General features: G+C 42.5%; 2 protein-coding genes across 2 annotated transcripts in view; both read right to left on the minus strand.

Annotated features, from left to right (window-relative positions):
• DPY19L1 (dpy-19 like C-mannosyltransferase 1) overlaps positions 1–10,498 on the minus strand; it is a 50,785-nt gene extending 40,287 nt beyond the window's left edge. Inside the window, exons 1-5 of the mRNA XM_037385224.1 lie at positions 10,204–10,498; positions 9,207–9,275; positions 4,197–4,221; positions 2,817–2,904; positions 2,057–2,194 (exon numbers count right to left, since the gene is read on the minus strand). Coding sequence (XP_037241121.1) covers positions 2,057–2,194; positions 2,817–2,904; positions 4,197–4,221; positions 9,207–9,275; positions 10,204–10,498 — 615 coding nt within the window. The remainder of the gene's footprint in view (positions 1–2,056; positions 2,195–2,816; positions 2,905–4,196; positions 4,222–9,206; positions 9,276–10,203) is intronic.
• A 4,049-nt stretch (positions 10,499–14,547) lies between these two features.
• TBX20 (T-box transcription factor 20) overlaps positions 14,548–27,429 on the minus strand; it is a 57,513-nt gene continuing 44,631 nt past the window's right edge. Inside the window, exons 9-10 of the transcript XR_005104015.1 lie at positions 26,077–26,080; positions 14,548–14,560 (exon numbers count right to left, since the gene is read on the minus strand). The gene's annotated coding sequence lies outside the window, so the exon portion shown is untranslated. The remainder of the gene's footprint in view (positions 14,561–26,076; positions 26,081–27,429) is intronic.

Below are 27,429 nucleotides of genomic sequence, written 5' to 3' on the forward strand. Positions count from 1 at the left end.
GTGTACAACTACAAAGACTAACTTGTTGCTTTTGACAGATATTTTTTTAACTGCTTATATTTATAATTTACACAGATGATGTAGTGATTGCTATGGACCCACTTTACCGTTTTTTTACTTCTTTTAAAGTTTTCACGGCTAGTACCAGCTGTACATGCCAGTGAGTTGTTCTGCTTTCCTTAATCGGTTTAACATCCTGATTAGTAACTGGATTTCAAGGCCATTTCTGATGCAATTAATTTTGAAATCTGCTAAATAAACATTTTATTAAAATTCAGCCTTAATGCTGCTATTGGGCTGAAAGAGCTGGAAAGACGCTAAAACATCAAACAGGCAATGAACGCTTTCAGAATACGTGATGGGATACTGAGTATCAGAAGAAGAAATTTCACTGCCAACAAATAAATCCACAAGTGTCTTCCCACCACCTAGCCCCATTATAATCATAAGTAAAATTTGATTATAATGGGCAAATTTATCTGAAGTAAAATTAGATAAATTTGGAGAACATACTTCAAATGTCAAACTGCACCTATTGACAGTTTTATACATGTAGTTATGTGGAAACAAGAGCACTCAAGAAATACACTCCTTAAAAAAAAACTATTTAAAGGAAGGCTAGACATCAAGCAGTAAATGACTGAAAGGAGCAGAGAAGCCTATTTGTCTGCTTTGCATACCCACACAAGCACAGAAAAGATGAATGAATTCATACCTCATACCAAGTTCTACTGAGCCAGTACAATCCCAGAAAACTGAATGAACAGACAAGCCTACACATTTTGCACAGTAATCTACCTAACGTTCTTACAGAATGTCAGCCACTACATCTGATTGCGCTTGTTTTGATTTCATCATCCATTTACTTAGTCTTTCATGGTGGTACTGAGAAATCTCTAACAGCAAGTTCATCCGGCAGTTACCTTTGATTTTTGCATGTCAGTCTATAGATGAAGTCAATAAATCTTTATCAGCTAAAGAAAGTAATTTTATAGTATTCAAATAAGGTGCATGTTCCTAATGTTGCATTTCTAGAACTTAACTGAAATCCTTCTGTAATTAAAAAAAAAAAGCAAACAAAACTAAAAAAAAATATCCCAACAAACCCAAAACACCAGGGAGGATAACAAAAAGCAGTCATCTATAGCATTTAGTTTTTCCAGAGCAAGGAATTAAGAAGCAAATGAAACCACTACATGCAAGCTGTATAAACACATACATGCCAAGAACTTCTATACATACCATTCCTGAAAGCAGCTCTGCTCTGACATAGTAGGAGCATGAGCATAAATGCTAGCACCCAACAATTACAATCATTATTAGTCCTTGGCTCTCCAAAAAATAAGCTGTTACTCATACATGGAGTTACAGAAACGTACATTAACCAAAAGAGTTTTCCCTTTGCAAAACATGTGAGACACACTGGCAAAACATTTCTGTACTTAAAAGACGTGTATTTTTCATGACAAAAAAAAAAGTAGAAACAATCTAACAAGGTAACAAGTCTAACACGAAGTACATACAAAACAGCAGTCAGTCTTCTACAGAGGAATTTCTTCTGCAACATGGAAGTAAACTATTACCATTCGTGGATTTTAGGGCCACAGTTCACTGTGATGTCGTAGTTCACTGTCCTACACAAAATGCAAGCCAAAATAACCTCTCAGTACCTGCGACCATTATTGTCACACACTACTGGTACTTCATGTGTTGTTTTTCCTGCAGTATACAATGTCAGAAACTTACTTGCTTCTCAGTGAAAAGACTGAAAGACGACAAGTATAAAATCAATTGCAACTTTACAGCATGAAATACTAAGACCTAGAAAGTATTCACATGTGCTTGGACAAACTTGAAGTCTGAGACTTGATCACAATGTATGAAGTCACTTTCTCAATTTAAATCTGGAATTTAAATACAATATTTAAGTAACACTTCATTAGTCACTAGATCTTTACGACCACATTTTCCAGAAGGACATTTCTTTCACATTTGTGGTCAAACCTGAAGAAACCAAAGATTTATCAGAAGGTGTTATTTTTAAAACATAACTCACCTCTGGGTAAAGATTGAACCTTTGTAAGGTGTTAATCACTAAAGGGTACTCAGTTAGTCTGTCATTCATGATTGCCCATACTCCATTCCAAAATGATGGTGCCTCAATAATGATCTTGAAGTAGGAATAATAAAGACCCTACAGGAGAGCAGAATCATTATTTACAATTACAAAGGTCACTTCTGCTTCATGAACTGCCATAAAGCTTCATCTTTAAATCAAATTTTGTATTATAACAAACAGGAAAAAACGATTCAAGATGACTAACCAGTTTTTCAAATCCCTTCTGTTAGTGCCATGAAACCAGCAATGTGAGTTTCCTTCCACCCTGTTTTATTGCACCTCTACAAATCTCTCATTTGGCTGGTAACTATACCCTAGCATAGTATTTCACAATTCTCAAAGTAAAAGCAGCCAAAAGGTGTACACATATGCAAACACTTCTTAATTAAAAAAAAAAAAAATCCAAAACAAAAGCTGCATAACAAGACTACAATTGAAAGTAAGCTACAAGGTACTTGTAGTCTTCTAGAATCATACTTCTAAATCATATTTTAAATTAATTGTGAAGAGATTCATTCATAGTGATCATCTGTAAGACACACAAATACTCTGCACGCAAAACTGTAATGCATGTTAGTTGCAAGATATCAATATATTTACTTATCCAGAAAGTATTATGAAATTTTGGAAAGCCCATGATCACAAGATTAGACAGAAGTTTTCCAGTCACTGAATTTTCATTGAAACATAGTCTAACCATTTCCGTGCGAAAAGCCATTTCTCTTTCTAATGTTGACAGGTGAGAAAAATGACGGTCATTTTCAAAAAGGGTTGTTATGTGACACCTGTTAAAAAATAATAATAATTACAACTGAATAAAGAGTTTTAGAGCCTGTAGTAATTCATATATACCAAGGAACAGCTGGCAAAACATTCAATGAAGACCCAAAATTTACTTACAAGCTGCTATTTTAATTTACTCATCTATTATACCAACACTCTCCTCTATTCAGATTATTTCAAATGAAAGAAATATGAACCCATAAAGCATTTATTAAATTCTATTATGGAATTAGTTATAATACTCTAATGTATTTTAAGTGTAGACACTTAAGAATCAAGAGTTTAATGCTATTAAAACTATCAAGTCTATATATTAGAAAATTCAAATATCTGTCAAATGAAAAGAATGACAGAGTAAAAACTGGTGAAAATTACAGTGCACATACAAATAGTGTATGTTTTTTCCACAAAACTCTTTCCTGATGTGTATTTTAACACAGTTATCTGCCATTATATACAGATGGGCTTACCATCAAAACTATATTTAAATAAAGGTGTAACTATGGCAGGGGGTGAAGCAGTCAGGAAAAATTCAAATAGTTTTGGAGCCAAAACTTGGAAGTTTCAAGATGAGCTTAATCTCCAGAAAGGACAGAAAAAGAAACAGAGCAGTGCATATGACTACTTTTGAATAGGAATTTGCAAGAAACAAACTATTAAAAATCAATAGTTCTTTTTGAGCTAGGAAACAAAACCAGAGTAGCAGAAGCTGCTACTTTTTATCTCTGCAAAAGCAGCTGGTGAAAATCACTACAGAACCCATTCTACGGCAAGTCTATACCACAAAAAAGAAGGGTAAGGATTACGATGGAGCCTGAACCACCAGGATTACATTGACAAAAAGTAGTTAAAAGGCCACCCTTCTGCATACAAATAAAAAAAAAAAAAAAAGCCCAGATTTCTCTGAAGACGTTAGAGAAAACATGATGTAAATCTAAGAAGTTAAAGCAGAATCTAAATAAGCAGAACACAGGAGAAAGTTGAAGGATTCACCGGGACTTTCAAAACCCAGTGAGAGTAAAAAGATCTGTTAGTGGAAATGCACCTGAAATTGCATAGCTAAGCAACAATTTTCCACCTGGAAAGCAGGCTTCACTCTTCACTGACCAGGCTTAAGAAACCTTTCACGTGAGCTTCACAAGAACAGAATTATTCACCCTAAGACAACAATTTGGGTTTGAGAGGAAAGACCTAAACGTAAATTATCCCAATAGCTTGTCTAAATATAAGTCAAAATGATATTTTTATTGTTTTAAAATACCATATTACTCTCAAGAAATGAATTTAACCTTACCAGTGTAGAACTCCTGCAATAGCAGCTGTAAAGGAAACAAAAGGTATCAAGTTACTCAAGTATTTAAATAATTGAACATGAAATCATGTTCATTAAAATAATTACAGTACTACTTTGGAGATGCACAGAAGGTACTCGGCCTCCAGAGGAACAGAACAATAAGAACATATGAATTAACCTTCATGGCCAGCTCTTTGAAAATCTGAAATTATGCTGATGGTATTCAGCAATATTCCCACCTGTAGCACTCAAGTTGATCCATCAGAATATAATGGACCCATTTCAGCTATCAATAATAAAAATTAATTATAAACATCTTTTTAATAGGCATAAATATTTTTAATATTTTTAAGATACATACGGTGACTGTTCACTCAAATCCTGATGCATGCTAGAAGCAATGCTGTTAGGTCAAAGCAAAGGCAACACATAGGCAGGACCTAGTGGCCAGAAAGGGCTAAAGGTCATTACGAAGCCATTGTCACCTGCAGCTTGCCATCTCCTGCTGCCATAATCCTCACATACTGATGGTCTGGCGGTTTCTTCAAAATCTGCTAAGTCATGGAAATAGTATAGACAAAAGTTCCAAGCTGGAAGGTATAAATACATCAGCTTATCTAAAAAGTTTTTTAGGCAAATCCACCAGCAGCTGGACTGCTGAGGCTTTTGTGCTTCCTGGTGCAATACAGGGGACACCTGCATCATGATGGAAGAGGAAGAATAAGCACTCCCACCATCAGCTAGGTATTGTTCCGCTTATGTTAGGAATTACAAGTTATGAGTTGCAAATTAGAGAACTTGCAAGTTCGAAACCTCATGCCTTAACATGGGAATTCACCAATACATCACTTAGACTGGTCCGTATAAAGCAGACTGAGCCCGTGTTCGTCATGTTTGTTTGTTTTCTTTCCTAAGGAGGTCATAAAATAAAGTTCAATTTGCAGAGTAAATTGTCCTGTAAATTTGAGAGATCCAAATGGACCATAACAACAAACACAAGTCTAACAGACTATAATTGCTAAAAAAAGGTAGACTCTGCATGTAATAACATTCTGTTTGTCCATTCGGAGACTATCTGCACTGCTATCGCATAGATATGGAAAAAGGGAGGTATTGTGATGAGCATAGGAAAAAGACAAATTACAATAAAGTGGTGGGTAAACAGCAGGTCTCCAACTTCTTCAGCATGACAAGATCCACAGAGAGCAGAAGCCACTTCATCTCAGTTGTGAAGCATTCACAACATATCCAGCGCTCACCACAGAAGCAAAGCCAGCATGAGTGAGGGATAAAAGGCAAGCATTTAGAAGGACCACAGTGCTCCTTCTAGACTGTAGGTGTTTTGGTTGCCCTCTAGGCACACAGTGGCTCTTCGCCATAGAAAGGTCGGGTAGACTGGTTGTCTTCAATCCAAGAAAATCTTTAAGGCTAATGATGAGCCTTCGTATTCGCGTAGGCTATACAGAGCAGAAGGAAAGCCGAGAGGACAACCCCTGTCCCTGCTTACACCCAGCAGGAGCCAGAAAGGTGCTGAGCACCGTGCACCTCTCCAGGGTGCTGAGCTGGAACCCCACCACCACCCACAGCCACAGCACGGAACAAGTCAGGCTGCTTGCACATAGGTAAAACATACATCCACTGCCGCACATCGATGCAGAATATAGCCAGCAAGTTAGTGAACACACAAGCATTCAGACTACACGTTGCATGTGTATGGTGGTCTTTCTAGAAAGCAGAAGGGACAAGAGAAAGGAAAACACCTTTGCAAAGCCACTAAATTTATGTGGAAGAGGACTGGACTGAATATATAGCCTGGTATATATTCCCCAACCGCGTGTTCCTCCAACACAGAGCCTGGAAGTGCTGCTGCTGGCAGTACTTGTTATCGCTGTCACCACAGGTCATAATGCAACAAACTGTATTTATAAACCTCCATTTTAATATTAAAAGTTTTGTACACAAAGATGTGCGAGGTGAAACTGTGCAAAAGAAAAAAAAAAAAAAAAAGAATTGCCTGAGGGGGGGGGGAAATTTCTAAACCACCTGCCTGTACAATCTAACGTTTACCTCAAGTTACATACTTCACATAGTAGTTAAGATTACACATCACCACACTGAAACCTCCTTAGGAGTTTTTTAGCTCCACTCCAGTCACTGAAGCCTGGATTTCAATTAGAAAATGAATACTATGAGATTTCATTTAAAACTTTACCTTTTTACATATATTCTCTAGGAGGGGATATCACTGAAGGATTGCTCAGTATAGTTCATATGAAGTGGAATTTAATGTCTTAGGAGTTTCAGGAGCTACAGATATTTTTTTTATGCTAAGGACATTTACGTTAGTTCTGATGGAGAGCTGCAAGCTCCTTTTTCAGAAAAGCAAATATGGATATGATCTGGAATTCCAGGTAAGCATATTAGCTATATCAAAAACACAGCAAACTATATTCCTTAAACAACCAACATTTTGCAGTAACTGTATGAAAAGAAACAGAGCAGTCCATACTTTTTTGAATTATTACTTATTGTCTCACATTTGCACAAGGAATTATTTCATTTCTCTGCAACATTTCTAAGATCCCCAGTAAGATTAGATGCTGAAATACATTTACATATACAAACACCCCAGCTATAAAAAAAATATCCATTTTAAGACAGATTACACATTAGGTTAAGTAGACACAGTAAAGTCAAAATAAATGCACACTAGCTACCAGTACTGCTCGTGATCTCAGATTCGTATGGTTCCAAATAAGCAGTATTTTATTGTTGCAAATAGATTATCTATTAATATGGAAATTACATTTCATAGTCAAACATACTACTTATTTCATAGAGAAAACAACATATTTAAATCTCATTCTTCCCTTCAGCAAGTGTTTTATTTAAAGTCAAAGTGCTAAGTGTAAATACATTCACAGTTATTTTGGAGAATTTCATATACGTTTTTATAAAACCTCACAATATCACTCTAAGTATAAAATGAAGACCTTTTACAATCACACAGCAATTCATGTAATTACTCACATTTCAAGAGACAATGCACTTAATTCATAGACTTCCACTATGAGTCCAAATTGGCATTTTTCAACAGACTGCATCCAGACTTACATTAAGCTAGTTTCTGATGGAAAACATGCAGATCAGCTCTCTTAAAAATTACCATCCTTTGATCCCATTGATGTCTTTACTGGGGAGGGAATGAAGGAGAGGACAGGAGAGGAATACTACAGCCCTAATGCCACAAAGACTTACACAACTACTATGTACTTGAACTTGCAGATGCCATTTTCTTACCCAAACTAAGAATCCCTAAAAGCAAATCATAGGATCAGATTTTTGCAGACTAGGGCTATTATGTAAAATCTGAAAGTTTATCCTTCAGATTTCCTATTTTTGCCTGTGTTCTGTTCCAAGAAAAGCAGTATGAATGGCATATAAAAAAGCATTCTAATTCTGGAAATTAAATACTGAAGAAAAAAGCCATAATATACAGAACTCATTTACCAAGTAGAACAACAAATGCTGAGATGCTGAAATGCAATAGACTGTGAAACATACTAGAAACCGATTAATACTTTGCAAGTATCCCCAAAGTGAGTAGGTAGGAATACAGCCAAACTGGGAACAATGAAGAATGTGCAAGCATTGACTACTTCTGCAGCTTAGTCAGATGTTTCACTGTGAGACTGTGCACAATCTAGAAAGGATGTATTGAAGAATAAGGCCTCAATTCAGTGGTCATTAAAAACAAAAAACAAACAACAAAATAATAGGGCAAAGCATTGTATAAGAACGTCCTTGAATATCTGACAACTTTATTGTTGCATGTAAATTGGAGCTAATTCTTAAGAGAAGAAAACCCACACCTCACAATAAAACTAGCTCCAACTATAGGAGCCTCTGTTTTTAAAATCTGGAACTTAAAGCTGCAACAGAAGAACAACAAAAATTCAAACACCACTAAAACTAACCAAAACCACTATTTCCTATTTAGTATATGTACATTCTTTGCTACTGCAAATACTGTATGCTATTATGTACTTTGCTATCGAGGCTTTATTCCTATTAACAAATAGCCCCCTGAAGTATTTAATTGGTTATCTGGGTTTGACAGCCAAATTCAAACTCCAGAAATGATAAAGCTCTCTACCTAATCTGCTTTAAAATTTCAATCAAAGGAAAGCATTTTTCAATTTTGACCATCACTTTACCCTTTCTATGTCATTTATGTAACTACTAGTCAAGGAAATGCTGGATGAATAGAGGTAAACAAAGCAAATCAGGTACAGTTTATTCATCAATTAGTCTGTAAACGCAGGGTTCTTTCCCTGCTACCCCCTTTGCAACATAATTCATCAAACTGAAGAAACTCCCTTTGGCAACAGGGACTACTGGTGGTGTGATTAATAGTACCAGCATCTTTGGAATACCCTGACAGTCTTTTAATATAATACTGTTAAAAGCACAGCCAATTGCGCATCTGACAAATATGCTACTATTTAACATTTGTTAACTTTAGGAATGCATTTCTTGTTTAATTTTGCAAATCCTTCAGGTGTTTCTTCCAGGACTTTGGCCATTGGCCATTTTGTTATTTACTCCAAAATATCCCCGAAGATATTAACATCTGAATTTACATCCCCCTATAGTTGTATGTTCTTTCACTTGCAATCCTTCCCAAACAAGCCGGTTTTATTACATTACTTAATAAGAGTTGCATTTGTGGGGGGTCTTCCCCTAGAAATTAATGACCAGATAGGAGAAATCCATAAGTATCTGGACGATTATTTTTCCTACAAATGTTCTGATACCACGTCAACTGCTACAGTAACAGCTTTACAAAAGTTGGCAGGTAGGATGCTTTTTCCTGTCCCTTTTCAACATGCTATGCTCATTTTAGTTTTCCAAGTTACATTTCCAAATCTATTTCGATAGAGTTTACAAATCCGCAGAAAGGTAGGTAAAAAGAACAGTGTCTTCCCCCAACCTATTCCTTCTACTTACCCAGAAGGAAAGTGAGCCATATCTTGCTATCAGCTTTGACAACGAAGGCCTTTCTGTCGTCAACAAATACTGTCAAAAGAAAAGAAATACCTTAAGCATCAATTAAGACCAGCCGCTGCGGAAAAGGAAATCTGTCGGAACTCTGCAGCGTTAGCTTGCTGTACAAACCTTGACTAGACTTCAAAAAAGGCTGGAAGAAATTTCATACAGCAAGTTAGTAACTACATGTAAAAGCTTGAAACATCACAGGCAGAGTACCAAGGTGACTGCACAAACCATCAGGTTTTTAATTCCTGAAATCACTTGTACAAAATAACTTGTCAAAAGAGGATTCCCACCTAGGTACGTTATCGACAATGTGCTGTAACAAAGTCAGCCTGTTACAGAACCGGCAACCCTCCACCCTTTCCACAAAGCCTTACCAAGAAATAAGCTGGTCATGCCAAGAGCAGAAGCCGAGCTGGCCACCGCAACTGGGGAGGATGTTTTAACATGGTTTAGTTGCACAAACAGCACATTTTCCCATTTCTCCCCCGAAGGATGCTCAAGTGCTGAAAAGCCCTTTGCCCCCCTCCCCTGGCCCCCGACTCGCCGGCAGCACCGCGGGTCTTGTCTGGGGGCTTTTTTTCGGGGGGGGGGGGGGGGGGGGGGTGTTTTTTTCTTTAACCTCCCCCGCCGCAGCGGGCAGGAGGGCGGGGGGGGGCGGACGTGCAGCCGGCCGGTGCCGGACACAGCGCTCCCGCCTCCCCGCCGCCGGGAGCCGCCGCCAGGCCCCGGGGCCGCCCGCCCCCAGCCGCCCCCGCCCGGGCAGGGACGTCCCGGTGCTCCCCCTTTCCCCCGGGCCACCGGAGGGGTGGCGCCGTGCCCCTGCCCGTGCCGGGCAAGTAGCGACACCCGGAAAGCGGGGAGGGAGCGAGCCCAGCCCCGGGCCGCTTCCCGCGGGCGGAAGCGCTGGCCCCAGCGAGCGGGGGCGGCTCTGCCCGCACCCCCGCCTCACCTCGCAGCCGGTCTCCGCAGACGCGCAGGAGTCTCAGGGGGTCGCGGCCCAGCACGTCCCGCTCCCCCTCGGCGGCGGGCCCCTCCCGGCAGGGTCTCTGGGGGTCGCTCCTGGCTCCCCGCCGCCCGCCGCCTCCCTTCCGCATGGCGCGGGCCCCGCCGGGGACCTGCCGGCCGGGCGAGTGCGGCGGGCGCCCGCGGCCCCTGCGGGGGCTGGCGCCCGGCGACTGGCGCTGCTGGTGCCCGGGCTTGAGCGGCGGCGACTCTTTGTTCCTGCCTCGGCTCGGGACGGCCATCTCCGCATAGTCACCGCCGGGGCCAGGGTGCCGCGCCGGGGCGGGGAGGGGGGGAAGCGGAGGGGGGGGGGGCGGTCCTCAGCGAGGAGGTTCCCCCACCCCCGGGCAGGGCCCGGAGGCCACGGGGCGGAGCCGGGGCCGGCGGGCTCGTAGTAACGGGGCGAGGGGGCGGCCGGTGACTACTCCACCGGGCTGCGCCGCCGCCGCCGCTGCCGCCGCCTGCTCCGCCCGGTTGGCCACGTGGGGGCGGGGGCGGGGCTCCCCGGCGGGGCGGGTAACGGCTCCCGGCGCCCCCCCCACCTCCCGCGCCCCGCCCCGCCGCTCACGCAGGCACCGCCCCGCAGCCGCGCGGAGCCGCCGCTCCCGCCTCTGCTGCACGTGCGGCTCCCGCCGCTCTGGTCCGCTCCCGCCGGCGCGGCCGCGGCTCTCCCGCCTGCCCCCTCCCTCCGGCGGGTCTCCCCGCCGCCTTTCCCCGGCCCGCTGCCAAGCCGTGCCGCCTGGCGAGCGGCGGCTCGGGAAAACGGCTCAGCCCACCCCGGGAAGACCCGAGATTTCCCTGGAGAGAGGGAGAAGGCGGGGGTGGGGGGTGTGAAGGAGGGAATGTGTGTGTCCCGGTCAAATCCCGCTATTTTAACTGCCAGGAGGTGACCTGGCTGGGGTGCTGCCGCCTCCCAGGGGCTTCCCGCCCTCAGAAGACACCCCGTCCTCCTCCTGGGGCTTTTGCAGTGCAAAGGTGGGCTCGCCCTGCCCTGTGCCAGCGGTGTGGCCGCAGCCCTGCAGTCCCCGGGGGGCGAGCTCGGCCGGGCTCTCGGCTCGCAAGCCACGGGCCGCTCCAGCCGAAACGTTCCTGCGGGTTCAGAGGCTAAAAGGGCCTGTTACACAGGGACCCTGCGGGACACGGGCCCTCGAGGCCCAAAATGCTGTTCCACGGCTTTCCTAGAGCAGTCCTCTTCAGTGCCTCCCAGCAGCAGTGAATGGCTGCTATGCCAGCTGCTGGAATTAACTGTTTTTTTAAGCTTGGTGAATATACAACACAACCGTGGAACAAGACCCAGTTACAGCAAAGCTCTCTGTCCTTTTCCTCCTCCCCGTGCTTTTCTGCTCAGCACGCAACAGCGATCAGACATTGACTCATCCTCATCCGGTAGGGATGTATTAATTACCACTTTTTGACAATGTTGATTGAATATGGCAGAGTATAATTTCTTTAACAGCTGCCTCTCCAAACAGATACATATCACCTTCCTTCCCGACCTCTTGTTATGTTTTTTCCCCTCTGGAAGTTCTTTCTTGACTGTACATGTTCCTTGACTCCCAGGTGCTCTTCATCACTGTCTTCAGGTCTTTACCCTGCTCACTCTTCCTTTCTCTATGTCTCTGCTCCCAAGTTTCCTACATGTTTGAGTTTTCGCAGCATCATCTTTCCACTAAACTCTTCGCTTATTTTTCCTGGCCTTTCCACCCTTTTCCTCTGACATAATGGATGTGGGGCTTTTTCTAAATCATTTACAACTTCTGTTCTTTATATTCATCTCCTTTTCCTCGTTATTGTTTATGAATCCTATCCTGTGAAACACAAGGTTTGAGCCTTATGTGGCAAATACCTTACTGAGATAGTATTTTTTAAATGTTTAATAAATACATAGTCAGCATATTGTTAGCACAGGAAGACAATTTTGGTCCAGATTCAGCTACTGAGATGACAAACGTATGAGATCAGGATGGCCTTTGCTGTCTTTGAAGTAGTAGGAAGGTTGTTACCACAGTAAGGGCGTAAAGATACAAACTGGTACAGCGGGGTAAAACAAACAAGTCTGTGGGTCTGACAGAAGGCCTGTGTGTCCACACAGGCTCTTGCTTTGCTTGTTAGGGGAAGAATCATCCTTCTACCATCAGCTGTTTTGGGGAGATAATTGCAAAGGGCATGTATAACACAGATCTCAAAAAATGAGCAAGGAAGAAATAGTATTTTTCATTTGACCATCTTATATGGTTACATAAAACAGCCAGTCTCCTGAGCATGCAGGCCCTTCTGACATAAATTACCTGTAGCAGTTTTACATTTCAAGAAGCATTTATCTGTGCTTATTATATACAAATATAAATGAAAGCATAAAAGGAACACCATTAGAGAGTTTGAAGACTACATACTATATACCACCTGCTTTCCAACAGACAAAGTTCCACAGTTTGCTTTTTCATATTTGATTTTAATCATGCAGCCTTGTCATAAAGTTAGTAACCAAAGAAGTCCGTTGCTGCTGGCTGAGTGATTGACATGTACAGGCTCCACACAGTGAAGGAGTTCTGCATGTAACTAGCATAGACAAAGAGTAATATGATATGTTCAGCTGATTTTTAACTCCTGAAACCTATTTTCATTTTTTGCCAAAATCAATAGAGCCATGGAGCACTTACAAACTTGAAGGGTTGAGATTATTAAGAGTTCAAATGATTGCTGTAGGATGGCTTGACCACTGAGATTAGCTGGGCCTGCTCCAGCCTGAAGCAAATCAATCACCTTCAGGCTGTTTTCTTTTAATAAAACTCTTCAGGCAATTTATTTCAAAAGTTACCACCCACAGAACCTGATTACAAAGGCATGTACTACTAAACTAAACAACTCAAAGGATTTTCAGTGTTATAAGAATGCAAAGACAGAATATCACATTCTTAAACGTGAAGGTGCCGGTATTCAGCAACTATGAATTGCTAAAGAAAACCATTAACGCTACTTCAAAAGAGCTGCAGTAGAGCAGTACACCTCTAAAAATAAAATGACACTTACTTCAATCTGTAAGAGACACGAGTAGTAAGAAACCTTGAGTTCATATCATCACAGGAGCTGCATATTTTTCCAGAAGTGCTATGTTTATTTCCAACATCACATTTCATACACAGTAGCTCATTACTAATCCTGCCCATCACAGCAAAAGGAATGATCCCAGTAAGCCAGCACAAACCTTGCTGTTTATAACAAAAGGGGCTGGGGAACATGGTAACTGATTGATTCCTTTCAGCTCACTGAGGGGTATATACTAGGCCACAGCAGAGACATCATCTTAATCAGCTTATCCTAACTTCTTTTGTCCAGGGCCAGCAAAATCTGTAAAATGCTGCTTTACAGATTTCTGCCATCCCAGGACGAAGCACATCTGGAAACACAACATTCCTGTTTCTGGTAGGTCTTCCCTGTCTCTCTGACCACACAGTTTCCATGATCACGGGACCGTCTATTCATATTTCCAACTCACTCTGTCAGATATCGGCAACCTCAGGGTGCCAAGTTGGATGGTGGTTGTGACACACTGTCAATGGAGATAACCCATGGTCCTCAGGTATCAGGCCCTGCAAGTAAGACACATTGCCTTGGCAGTTCCTATATGTTCTCTAGTAGTATTCGTTCCTCACGACACTGGACATGCACACCTCATTACCAAATAGTCCAGAGCTTGCTGGCTCTTCCTCCACTCATTCTCATCTTTGGTACTGTTTCTTGCTACCAGTTCTCGCACACCTCATTACCAAATAGTCCAGAGCTTGCTTGCTCTTCCTCCACTCATTCTCATCTTTGGTACTGTTTCTTGCAACCAGTTCTCTCACTCTTCCTCTTGCCTCAAGTGAGACCTTCACTTTGCAGTTTATTACCAATGCCAACCCTTTCTCTCTCCCAAGGTGATCTGAACAAGAGTGCCGGTAGAGAATTGCCTTTTTGTATCTATAATAATGTTTCTGGTACTGCTGTGCTTTGTTCCAGTGGCACTGCCTCAAAGCATATTCTGCAGATTTTGTGGCAAGACTGCTATTGCCACCTACCACAGGGCTTTGCTTCTGTGAAGTTTGTGTTGATCCCCCACACTTTCACACATTCAGCAACAGACTTAATAATAGCAGGACTGCATTGTAGCAAGCTTCAGGCTCCCTTTCCTTGGTTTTTATTTAATCCAAGGTTAGCATGCAACGAAGGCATAACCTGGAAAGTATGTCTCTTCAGCAAACAATTGTGTGGCTCTTGCCTGGTTAGATGTACTCAACCCAGCATTAAGCTATTCATTTTGAGTGCTGACAGCAACATAGCTGCAGCAATGTGGAGCTCGGAGCCTCAGGTAACTAGCCAGGCAGTTAGAGCATTTTGAGCTCCATACCATATGGCCACATCTGATTTCACTGATTATTAATTCTGCTTGAGCTTCAGTCACAGAGAAGGCAAATTCTTACCTAAAGAAAGAACTTTACGAGAAGAGAAATAGTTGGGACCTCTTCTCGTGACGACCAGGCTGAAGAGAAGTACAGAAGGCGGAGGGGTCTCTTAAAGCAGAAGTAAAGAAGCAGGATTGCCCTTGGAGTTAGTATGTGGAGAAATCTGCCGGGAAAAAACAGCAGAATATAGTGGCAACCAAGTTATAGCGTGTACCTTGTCCTACTTAACAGCTTTGTGGGGCCAATTCTCTTTTTGCAGGATACGAATATCCCCCCTTGAGTTAACTCCTTTAAACATGCTTGCCTGTATCCTGAAGAGGGAAAAATACACTCCTGGTGAGTTAGTAATACAGCAGTCTGATCTCTACTTGCACATCTCTGTTCACATCTATCGTTCCTCACTTTTAAAATTTCAGTTGCATTTTAACTGTATAGGTATATGTAACTATATATAACTGGAGCAATTGCAGTTGTATTTCAACTACATAGATATATATATATAAATACATAGAACGGAACATCTGTGCCTGTCTGGCTAACTTCTCATACAAGCAAAAGCTTGTTTCTACTAGAAACAAATGAGAACAATTTACCTAGCTTGCCTACCTTGGCAACAAAACCCCCATATTTTTAGAATGAGAAGTCCTGAAGACCCTTCTTTCTTTGACACAGAAATTACCTCCTTCATTTCTATAAATATGATTGTAAGTCTCAAACTGCCTGCTGCCAGAATAACACTGAAGAACATTAGTGACTCAGAAAACCCAATTACTCTCCACCAGACTTTTTCTGGTTTCTTGGCTTTCAGTTTCCAGTGCCATTTTCATGCTTTCACCTTAAATGCTTCCCTGCAGTTCTGGAGGGAAAAAAAGAAGAGAAAAAAAGAAAAAAGAAAAAAAAAGTTAAAGAAAAAGGAAAAAGAAATACTATGAATATCAGGAAAACAAATTAAGCTATGCTGGGAACCTCACAGATTTAATGTAATCTCCAGCTACCCCTCCTTCCTTGCTGCAGACAGAGCAATCAAAGCAGCACAGCCATCCACTTGCCCTGTTGAGCAGCTGATTTGGGAGATTTGCCAATGCCCCTTCTTATAGCATGGAGTGGGATCATCAACTCTCAACCGGGGCCTGGAATGTTTCTGTAATTCTTCACTGTTCGGAGGACTTTTAACTCCTCTGCATGACATAATCTCCTTACAGCTTTCAAAATTAAGATCTCTTGCTGTACACTCCACGTTCTCACGGCGTGGCATTTGGCCACAGCGAGTAGTCATGCTAATTTGGCATAGATGCTGTGATTCACAGCCACAGCAACTGCATCTTGTTACACTTCTATTTGGAGGAACAGATTACAGAGTGAGTTATCTCAGGACCACAGAACCACTACTACAAGCAGAAGTGATGGATCCAGCTTACCCTAACCTGATTTACTAGCCACCATGGTTTTGCTTCATTTTTTCCAGAGTCAGTGTTTATCTGGTGCGTCTCTCAGGTAGCTACTGCCAAAAGATGCATCAGCAAAGATGGAGGAAGCAGCTTGCAGCGACAAGCGGGAGCTATGTGGCAACAATAGAACAGGTTCATATGAATATCGACTGATCTCTGTGTGAGACTGAGAATATGGACAACATTTATGGTGGAAAAATGGGAAAGCCAGCAATGGACTCAGAACAGAACCATGAGAAATGCAATGATCTGGAAGTGCTCACAGAATAACTTTTCAGTTAACAGCTGCCAGAGCAGCCAGATGTGAGAAACAGTAGGGCTCTTGAAACATGTTGCCATATCAAAGTCAGTAAACCGACACTGCTGGAGATTTACTGGCAAATCTCCTTTGGCAAGAGAGTGAGAGAAGCTTGTGGACCACTGTGAAATACTTATAGACAGCTGTATTGGAAACAGCAGCAGGATGTAAGTTTGCCTCTTCAGAAGTTAGCCAGTTTATTTCTGTTTCACCCTGTGCTTACCCTGATATTCATTTCAGCGGAGACTTCAGTATATCCTTTACTGCCACTAACAGAATGGAATCATAGAAGCACAGAATCATTTAGGTTTGGAAAAGACCTTTAAGATCAAGTCCAACTGTTAACCCAGAACTGCCAAGTCCACCACTAAACCATATCCCTAAGCACCACATCTACATGTTTTTTAAACACTTCCAGGGATGGTGATTCCACCACCAGGTAGAGGAGAGGCAGACTAATTACCGACAGACAGTGACAGAAAGTACCTTTGGAAAACTAAGTGAAATGGCAGATCAGACCAAAGGCAAGATGATCATACACATCAAACACCCCTTCAACGACAAAGCCATGACTTGGGAATGTTGCTTACTTTCTGTATATGACTGAGAAAAGGTGAATTCTCTGTGACAAACTGAAGTGACTAACATGGTTACTTTGAGGGCTGCAGGGCATCTTTTCTTGGTAAATCTGGTCCTTTTGCCAGAGACCTTATCAAGAGGAGAAAAAAAATATGCTGAGGCTACAAATCCTTTAATTTATACCCACACAAAACTTAAACTTAATACAAATTTTACACACAAAGATTTTTAAAATCTCATATAGGGTCCTTGTTGGTCACTAACAGCAGCAGTTTTTGTCTTCCACGTTTCCTTCCTCACCTTTTCAGCTTTTTGATAATGTGTCTCAAAGCATGGTCCTGACTATTTGTGTGCTTTCATTATACATTCTGAGACCTTGCTAATAACAGCACCCAAATCAGGCTTTAAAAACTGAAACAGTAAGATGTGCCACAGCATCAAACAACTTGATGGAATTCGTCCCTTTCTTTCAAATTTCCAGTTGGAAATATAGGTCGTTTGTAGCCATCATGGTGTTACACTACCTATCAGTCTGTCCCCCCTTTACTTTTTCACATCAGCACTCTAGTCTCTTGAACTACCATGAAAGAAATGGTGTTCCCTTTCAGCTGGAAAAACGCGTTTGCCTCTGTCCCATCTGCTGTGCTGACAAGGAGGTACAACCGCGGACCGGTTTGGAGTTCATTGTTGAGGTCACAGCGCCCTCTACTGTCCATAGCATCCTCTTCAGAGAACCACAGCATCATCTTGGTTAAACACCCAATATGCCGTGTTTATACACTCAGTAAAAAAGAGTAAGTGGGGGGTGGGGGGGGTGGGTTTTACCAGAATTAACACATTCATTTCTGTTTCAAGATAAATTTCCATCTAGACCAGAAGGCCAAATCTGGGCTGTCCAATTGGACAGAAAACAGGTCAGCCAGGGCATACTCATTACTTGCTGACGATAAGGCTGCTTGTCAGAGTCGCTGTTAATTTAAATTAAACCACTGATGTGCGCAGAGCTTGAATCACACCTGACCTGTAAATGTTGAGTAATTCCACATAAGGAAGCACTCTGACACACATGCAAAGTAAGAAGAATCAGGCCTGTGTTTCAAGTACAAATTGTGAATACATCTGCCACAGATTTGTATTGCTCTTGTGATCATTCAGACTCTGCAGATACAAATCACTTATTACATACGGAGGTGTTCTTTGCAAACTTCTCTCCTGTTTGTGTTTGCCTTCATTTCTCTTGATGAGTGACGTGAGGTACTGTAGGTGATTCCATGCCCCTGTGAGCGTCCCCTGGAGCACCACAGACTGTCCCACAAGTGAGTCTGAGACCATCCCTGCCCTCCTGCCAACCCACCTCTCACAAACAACCACAGACCCCTTATGACACTCCCTCTCGCACCTCAAAGCTCCATTTATCTTCACATGAGATAGGGGCTGCTCTGCCCACCCTATCCCTGCCATTAGAAAATCCTACTTGCTTTTGATTTTAGCAAAGAGAAATCAAATCTAAAGAAGCAGTTATAGCCAACAAAAATCCCTAGCCTGGCCCACTTTTTAAGAAGCATGCAGCGCTGAAGGGCTGATGTGAGGGGTGGGGGAACTCTTCTTTTTAAAATACACTGTTTGTCTCATATTCTGAATTTTTTTTAGCTTGACAGAACAACTCATAGCACTCAGAGGGCAGCAGCTGGCTTATTGTTTCGTGAGGCAGGTACAACCACTCCAGCTCCTCAAGGTGCTACCACGTGTTTCCCAATAGGGGATCTTCTAGCATGATTCCCCATAACATGACACGTAGGAGTTCAGAGGATTTTCCTTCCAGAGACATTACATTGATGATATATATCAAGGTATATATTGACGATGGACTGAAGCCTTGACTACAGTACAGCATTCATTTTTTCATGTTAGTCTGATAGCAAAATGAGGAGAATTCACTAAACGATGCACTTTCAAATGTACACACTCATACATGTGTGTGTATTTGCATGCATGTATGTATTAAAAGTATCTATAAAATACTAAAAATCAAACAGCACTGCTGGGCATGGAAGGCAGATTTCAAGTGTAGCAGACATACTTGTCTTTATCTAGCCATTTTTTCCATGCAACTGCCACATCATAAAATCACGGGTAATTTCACTGATACAGAGTAGAGCTGAGGCTCCAGAATGAGCTCCAGGGCTGCACTGCAAGGAAACTGTGGCCCAGTTGTGACCCTGGCTTTCTCTGAAGAAATACTTCACAGGAAGAATCATTTTAAAATTGCCACTTACTGGAAGGAGAAAATGTTGACAAAAGGAGTATGCTGGATGGGGTGAATATTTCATGCTGGTTTTGGGTGCAAGAACAGACTGTTGGGATTGTGCTGGGGAACAGAGAAATGCAGAATGACTGATAAAAAGGTGTAAAGTTCTAAAAGATATTTTCTTTCTAGAAAGGTTTCCCTTTTCCTACTTGCTGAGGCGATATTTGGAAAAATTCACCCACTTTTCAAACAGAAAGAGTTTCACTGCCCCACTATTAACCCCCAAACTGCCTGTACCAGGTTTAAAGCAACTTCTTGTTTACATGCTGTGTGCATATGCAGAAGTGCATTTTGCAAGCAGCATTGAACCTCCACATTTCAGCTGTCATTATAAGCCTTATTGCCAGCATTATTAGAAAAATTGCAGAGGAAAGAATGCAAAACAAATTATGACAGTCTTACTTTATGGTAAACTGATAAAAAAAAATTTCTTACATTATAGTGAAATCAGTCAAGAGGATTTTATAGCTGTGGAAAAACAGGGTGTTTCACTGGAGTATGTGAAAAGGAGTTTCATGTCTCACTCATGAAGTCATCTATTGACTCCAGTTAGTACTGGTGAGAGCTCAGTTAAAGGAATGTGTCTGATAGAGCACTGCACTTTAGGAAAGATGTGGACCTACTGAAGGATAGGGATTTCTCCTAATCTCCTTTATCCCTCACTGTCATTCTTATTTTACATCAACCATGGTAGTTGCAAGGTAGATTTCCCCCTCCACCAAACACATACACGCAGAAGAAAACCCCCTTGAAGTCTACACAAGGAGGATGTGGAAAATAGCCTGGAGAAGAATAATCAGAGGTAAGGTAATATCAGTTTTCAAACAGGCAAAAGGCTGTTACAAGAAGAGACAGAAGCACTGGATAAGGAGTGAAGAGCTAAAATTACAGCCTGAGTCAGGTTAGATGTTAGGACCAGTTTCCAAGGAAAGAACAGTTAAGCATCAGACTCTTTAAAGGACCTGTGGAATCTCCATTGTTCGAGGCTCTTAAAAGCAAATAAGATAAACATCTGTCAGAGGTGGCTTAATTATAAACTGATCTTGACTTGAGCCAAGGAGATGATCTCTGAAGATCTCTTCCTGCCCTACTTTTTATTATTATGTACCAACTAATCCCCCAATGAGTCTTTACAAAAAAATTGCATCCCAAGTATCCCCTGACCCAGCCATGAGCTAGAGACCACCCAGCTCCTAGTATACCCAGGAGAATGCTGCTTTTACCCTGAGCTGCCATTCCACGGTTGATTGTCATGAAAGCTCTATGTAACTCTGAGATTATCAGTCTTCTACAGTGAAATACATCAACAACGCCTTCAGATTTTGCCAACACCTGAAAAAAAACAAGACAAGAAAAAGAACTCTGGAAGCAGAAGAGCAGGACCGAACCTCTAACTTTTACTTGGGCTTTTGCTTTGAGGTGGGGGAGCAGGAGAAGAAAAGGGGAAACACTGAGTTTGCAGTTGAAAACTATCTTGGATCTTAAACGAACACCAGAGTTTCACTAATGGGTCTGCCACAGATACATTTTGTAAGCACAGTGGATGATCTAAAATGAGGTAGTAACAGGGAAGGAGGGGAGTTGTGACAGTAACTGACTAGTAGCATTAAGAATAGGGACTGTGCATGTGGAACAGGACTGGAGAGGAGCAGGTAATAAATGAAGAAAAAAATGAAAAGTCAGAGGACAAAGAAGGAAAGAGGGAGGAAAAGTCATATTGGAACATAACTTTAAATGGGCAAGTGCAACAGAGGCCTAACTCCAACAAAGGTTCCTCTGTTTTCAGTGTTTTATATGTCTTTAAAGGAGTGCAAGGGGTAGAAGGGAATACCTAAATGAAGGAGAGAGTCTTGGTCCTAGAGCCTAGATCCACTGACCAGCTGCTTATAGTAGGCCAGAGGCCCTCGGGTCTCACATTTGTGAAACAGTATGTAAAAGCTCCATCAGTCATAATTATTTTTTTCATGTAATTCAAGACTGAGAAGACATCCTTGTATGTACATTCTTTGTTCCAGGATATAATAGGTGTTTCTTTCTCATGGAACAATATCCACTCTATTGCTCACATTCAAGATTGGGTGGGTCTGTCTGTCTCTCGCGCGATGGATTTTTGCTGCCTTCCTCTCTTGAACTGACTCTGGAGGTCTCTTCCTCCTCAGGACTTCCACAAACAAGTCTTGCAGAGAGCATGTTTCTGGTCCTTCTTCCTCATTGTCACTACTGTCTGGAAAAGAAGAAGAAATGCAGCCCTTGTGCATGAAGGAAAGGAAAGCTAAAGGCAAAGGAGTTCACACCTTACACCTTACAATAAAAAGGAATGCAACTGCATCTTCAAGATTTTCTTACATTTCTCCTGTTGTGAGCTTTACCTCAATAAATACTATCACGTTTCTGTCCTCTTCTTTACTTTTCAAAGATGCCCTATACCTGTCTTACAGTCCCTGTAATTGTAGCACTCATGGAATCGGAGTCTTCTTTCCTGGTGTTTAGCTCTTCTCTTTCTGAAAAGCTCCCCTAATATGGCTTGGAAGAAAAAGTAGGAATTCAAACTCCATGACCAGTCAAACATATGTCTTTATTTCTGAGATGGCAGGGCTATGGCAGACACACGCTCTGGACTTCAGTATTTTCATTAGAGATTTATTCCCATTTCACTAAGGGAGTCCAGCTGAGACATCCTGATCCTCCAGCAGAGACTGTATTCATCCCTTTCAGGGGATGAATCCATTCCTCTCATTGTGTCCACTTGCATAAAGAATCCAAAATCATTAAGATTAAATAGGAAAATAAGTCCTTAAGTGCATTGTTTTTACTCAGTTACCTACAGAAATAAATCTCTGTATATACATATATGAGCTTGTCTAATTATACCAAATGATTCCTTGCTCTTTAGCCAATTATAACTTAATTCAACAGTCACACTTTACAATAGTAGGGTGTGTTTTGTATTTGGATGGCTTCTGTATTAACAGTTTAGCTCTATGCCAACAGTGGAAGGAAAAGAGTACAAAATACTGAGACGAGAATAAATCACAAGATGTCTTTACAGCTTACTGTCAGCGTGCTTTCTGAGACTCAAAGAGAGGGCCTGCAAACGTATGAAAATCACTGCCACAAAAGAAAACACATGCATCTTTACACAAACATGCAATCTACATAGTTTTGCCCTGAGTAAGGTGTTAGGTGTGGCACACTTACCCGGTTCAGCAGCAGCAAGCCCTGAACAACTATTCAGCTATGCCAGTCCGGTGTGGAAAGAAAGCTTTAAGTGGGTGCAGACATCTGCTTTAAGCCTCGCAGGGCTTCCTGAGCATTATAAATTGGCTTTTGTGTAAATGAAAATCAGGCTGTGTATTTTCTGCCCTCGGATGGTGTTGAGTACGTGTTCCAAAAGATAACTTCTTTGTTAAGATACAGACCAGTACACTTGTATTGTCTGCTGGGAAGGAGTTAGAAGTAGTGCATGTGGATAGAAGCTAATTATTTTCTCTTGTTCAGAGAGCATTTGTGCCAGGAAAATGTTCATATTTGCTGAAAATATAATAAAAAAATTAAAAATTAGAAATCTTACCATCCATAATCCAAAAAGACATTACAGTTTACAACTGCCTGGATGCCATGCAACCGGTAAATGGAAAACCAACCAACCAACTTACCAAGATAAAAGCAAACTAGAGAAAAGCCTGACCAACTTAAGAAACGTAAATCGATAGCTGAGGCGGGCCAGCAGCCTCTGACCGCAGGGGTTTTGCACCTGAGGACCTGGTAAAAAATGCGAGAAGGTACCCAGCGGGCAGGCTGCAGCTCCCTGCCGGGTGGGAAGCGCCCGCCGGAGCGGTGCAATGGAACTTTGCAGCAGCGACGGAGCAGGCTGCTGGGGGAAGAACGGCCGGCGGGCCCCAGCGTGGGGAATGCCGGTAACGGCACCCGGGCACACGGCGAATTTTGGCTGCGCCGGAGCCGTTCTCCCCCCGTGCTGATGCGTCGCCTTCCCCGGTCGCTCCTGCCACCTTCCCCGCGCCGAGGCCGCGGGCCGGGCCACCCTCACAGCCTGCGCGGGCAGCGGCGGCCGGCAGGGGGCGCGGACGGGACGGGACGGGACGGGACGGGACGGGACGGGACGGGACGGGACGGGACGGGACGGGACGGGACGGGACGGGACGGGACGGGACGGGACGGGACGGGACGGGACGGGACGGGACGGCAGCTCCTGGTTAGAAGCCAAGATGGGAACTGTTCCCGTGACTGCCCCGCTTCAGGCCAGGCTGCTAGGGCACGGGCTGGGGGGGGACGGGGGACGGGGGGGGGGACGGCGCACTCACTGTCGCCGGAGGTGAAGCTGTGAAGGTGCGTGCTGGGCCCCTGCTGCTGCCTGCTCGGCCGGTTGCGCCCTCGCAAGGAGGTCCCGGATTGACCTCCATCCGATGGGTTCCATCTGGGCTGGAAGCCTTTCCCTCAGCCCTGAAGATTCACGGCAGGGCTGTGCTGTGAGGGGACATCCCGCGCCACCAGCTGCGCGCATGGGCGTCGGGTGGGCTTGGTACAGCACAGCTTCTAGCTGCTGCAGCCCAGCCTCTTGCCTGCAGCCTCCTTGTGCAGGGAGAGACGTGGTTCCCTCTTGCATGCTCTGCTTGGGGTCAACACCTGACACCTTACCATGCCTCAAGCCTGTTTCTCTGCCATGCTGCAGCAGCTGGAAGCTTTGAATTGCACTGAGCCCCCCTGACACCCCTGCATTTCAGCTGCAGCACGGGTGTCCCCCCACAGCACAACCCAGCCCTGGAACTGCAAAGCATGGCAGGGAGACAGGCTGGCGGTGGGGCGGTGTAAGCTCTTGACCCCAAGCAGAGCACGCAAGAGGGAACGGTGTCTCTCCCTGCAAAAGGAGGCCAGTGGCAAAAGGCAGGGCTGCAGCACGGGGTGCACATAGGGCACCTCCACCCTCCAGCAGAACCAACCCTTCACAGTGCAAGATCCTCCGGAGCAACAGGGAAGGAGCAGCCGCCCTCAAAGCGCTGATCTTGCATGTGCAAAAAAGGATGTAAATCCACCACAGCACACCACAGAAAGGTGTGTGAAATTATATATAGTCTCAGCCTTTATAGCAGTTAGGACTGCAACTTGATGTTAGGGCAGGGGGGTTTGTTAGGATGCTTTTTTGGCACCTGACAATAAGACGTGTGAGGGAATGGCAATGTATAATAATGTTAAAATTAGATATTCAAATGAAGGAGGGTGGCTTAGGACCCCACATGGCTGAGAAGTTCAGTGATAAGTGAATTTGTAAAAAGAAAGATCTGGTTCCTGGAAACGGAAATGAGTTTCTAACTCAGACCAAATGATTTTCAGCTGGAAATAAAAAGAAGAAACTATATCACAAGTAAAAAAAAAAAAAAAGTAGCTTTGATAGGTGATAAAGCATTTTAATATTTCATTTTGAAACTGATGTAAATAAATGAGGAAGAATGGTAACTAACCTGAGGACAGTCATATATTTTCAATGAACACAACATTGTGCATTCACCTGGAATGAGTGGTTCTTCCTGTTCTTCTTTTAGATCAGCCCTTTATACTCCTCCAAATCCAATTTTTGCATTTTCATTTAATTCTGAATTAATTTCCCCCGATTTTTCCAGTTCATCAGCCAACCAAAAAATACCCACAAGCTCATTATTTTAGATGTCTAAGTACAGCTTAGTGAAAAGTGAAAAGTCACTTTTGCTGTAATTGTTTGTTTTGGTTATATAACTGGAATAATTTATGTTAGAAATAAATGTATTTGCTGGCATAGCAACAACAGCAAAAACTATTTTGCTGTTTCCAGTACCAAATATTAAAAGAAAAAGAAGTAATGCCCTAACAAGTATCATAAGGTGGTTTAGATATTATTATTATGAATTTTGAAGCAGATTTCACCTATTCCTCCCCATTTATTTTTTTTATTGAAGCTGGGGTTCTTGTGAAATTTCGTTTCTTATGGGCATGCTTTTAATAAAAAAAGGGAAACATTACAAAATTCACAATCAAATTACAAAATAAGAATTAGAGGGTCTCTTGCAGAGGAAAACAAGGTGCTCTAATGCTGAAAAGAAATGTTTTAGTCTTAAAATCAGGTTACAGGGATTGCAGCCATCCCATATTCAAATTTAAAATGTCTTGTACCTTACAGCTCTACATCTGGATATCTGATACAATTGAGGTTGGGTGGAGCAAAGTAGAACAACTAGTTTATAACATCTTGTAGATATAAATAAGGAAATCCAGTAAAAAGAGCTGAAACCACATTTGTGTTTCGTGAAGAAGCTCCCTGCTACAGTCCTTTCCATCAGAAAGACACTTAGCACTTGTAGAATCAGATCTGTGCCTGAACTTTATCACTGTTAAGAATCATTACTTTCTTTACTAGCAAAAGTACAAACCACCACGTAGTACTTCTGCAAAGGCTTGATTTTTTTTTTTTTTAACTTGCAATTTCCTCCCTAGCTTAAAATGCTTCTTGCAAGTGCTACTTTTCAAAGTGACTTCACATGGACAAATCTATTTTAAGGCATTTGTTAATTCAACATCAGTGAAATGTGGAGCGAAACAAAAATGAAGTCATTGTTCATTCTAAGATTATTTATGTCATATTCAGCGGGGAGGGGGAAATTTTGTGGAGCTCTGTTTCTTTTCTCAATTTTATTCCAACAGCTTGGTGCACTTATTAATTCTTATGGCTTTCATTATTTAAATGAAGATGATACACAGTTCTCCATTTCCTTTTCTGGGGTCTTTTTTGTCTTCTCGGAATAATTTCTCCATCTGGATGCATGCTTAGCCCTTGTCATGAATCACAGATAAAGCAGAAATCCATTATTGTTGTCTCATTTGTTGTCTTTGTGTGTCTGAATAACTGGTTTAGCCTCAGCCATGCAAGTTATTTTATGTGGACATACTCCAGAACCAAAGTAGTAAACAGGGAGTTCTGTGCATTCTAACATAGAAATTAGGATAAGCATTCATTTATCCTGTGCTTTAGCATGCTCATACAGGTGATTTTTAACATTTTCTTCAATGAGGATCCAATGTAGCTGAAACTTGGATGTACAATCTGATTTTCCTGCAGGTTACATGATAATGGAAACCTTTATCCTAAGCTAGAGTTGTCTTTAACCATACTGCAGTTTTGTTTATGATCATATTGCACATGACTTCTAGTAAAGTACTTTTTTTTTTTTTGTGGTTTGCAATTTCTCATGTGATTTTAGGTTTTAAAATGTCTCCCCTGTTCTCCTGTTATCATACAGAGCATAGTCAGTGCAAAGTTTTATGCTTGGCACATAGAGCAATTCATCTCAAAATTACATGTTATTTGCTTAATTTGGTATTTCTATTTACACTAACTCTAAATGCCTACTTGGATCTTATGATCAGCTTCCAATTTATTTCTACTGTAGCATCCGGACAGTTGCTATTTATGTCTTTCTAGTTTTTCCACTGTGCTCATTCTGGTGAGTGTCCATCTCATCACAGCTGCATTGTGGATTCACATTTCCAGAATAATACGAGTGTTAAAAATATTTTAAGTCATAAGTTTTCGTATGTGTGAGAGAGTCTCGAAGTTCTCACGTTTCTAGGCTCCTAGATCATGGGGGGAATCCAGAGTCTTGAGTGGCTCCAGGCACAAGCTGACAAGGCATTTCCTTAACATCAAATAGCCTGTGTGTTTATGTTTGTGGACAAGGTGGGGACAGACCAGCCCCAGATCTGCTGCCTATCCCAAAGCCCTGAAAAGCAAAGTATATTGCTTTTGCTGGGGGGGGGGAATTTAAACATGCAGGGCAGCAGCAACAGCTCAGGAGCAGAGCTGGAGGCACCGATTGCTAACTGCTGTAAGAACGTGCTAATCCTACACTCCATTCATGTGATTTTGCATTCTGACTTCTCCCAGGCTCTTCTGTAGCAAGGCAGCTCTAGCCCATCCCTCATATTTTGGACAGCAAAACTCAGTTTTGCCTGTATTGTTGGGAAGGCAGCTCTACCTTTGAGAGAGGTACGTAGGCTATTCTGCAAAGCAGGAAAAAACTGAGCCCCTAAGAGGAGGAACCACAAGAGCAAA

The sequence above is a fragment of the Falco rusticolus genome, chromosome 4, assembly GCF_015220075.1.
Source record: "Falco rusticolus isolate bFalRus1 chromosome 4, bFalRus1.pri, whole genome shotgun sequence".
NCBI classification, from domain to species: Eukaryota; Metazoa; Chordata; class Aves; order Falconiformes; family Falconidae; genus Falco; species Falco rusticolus.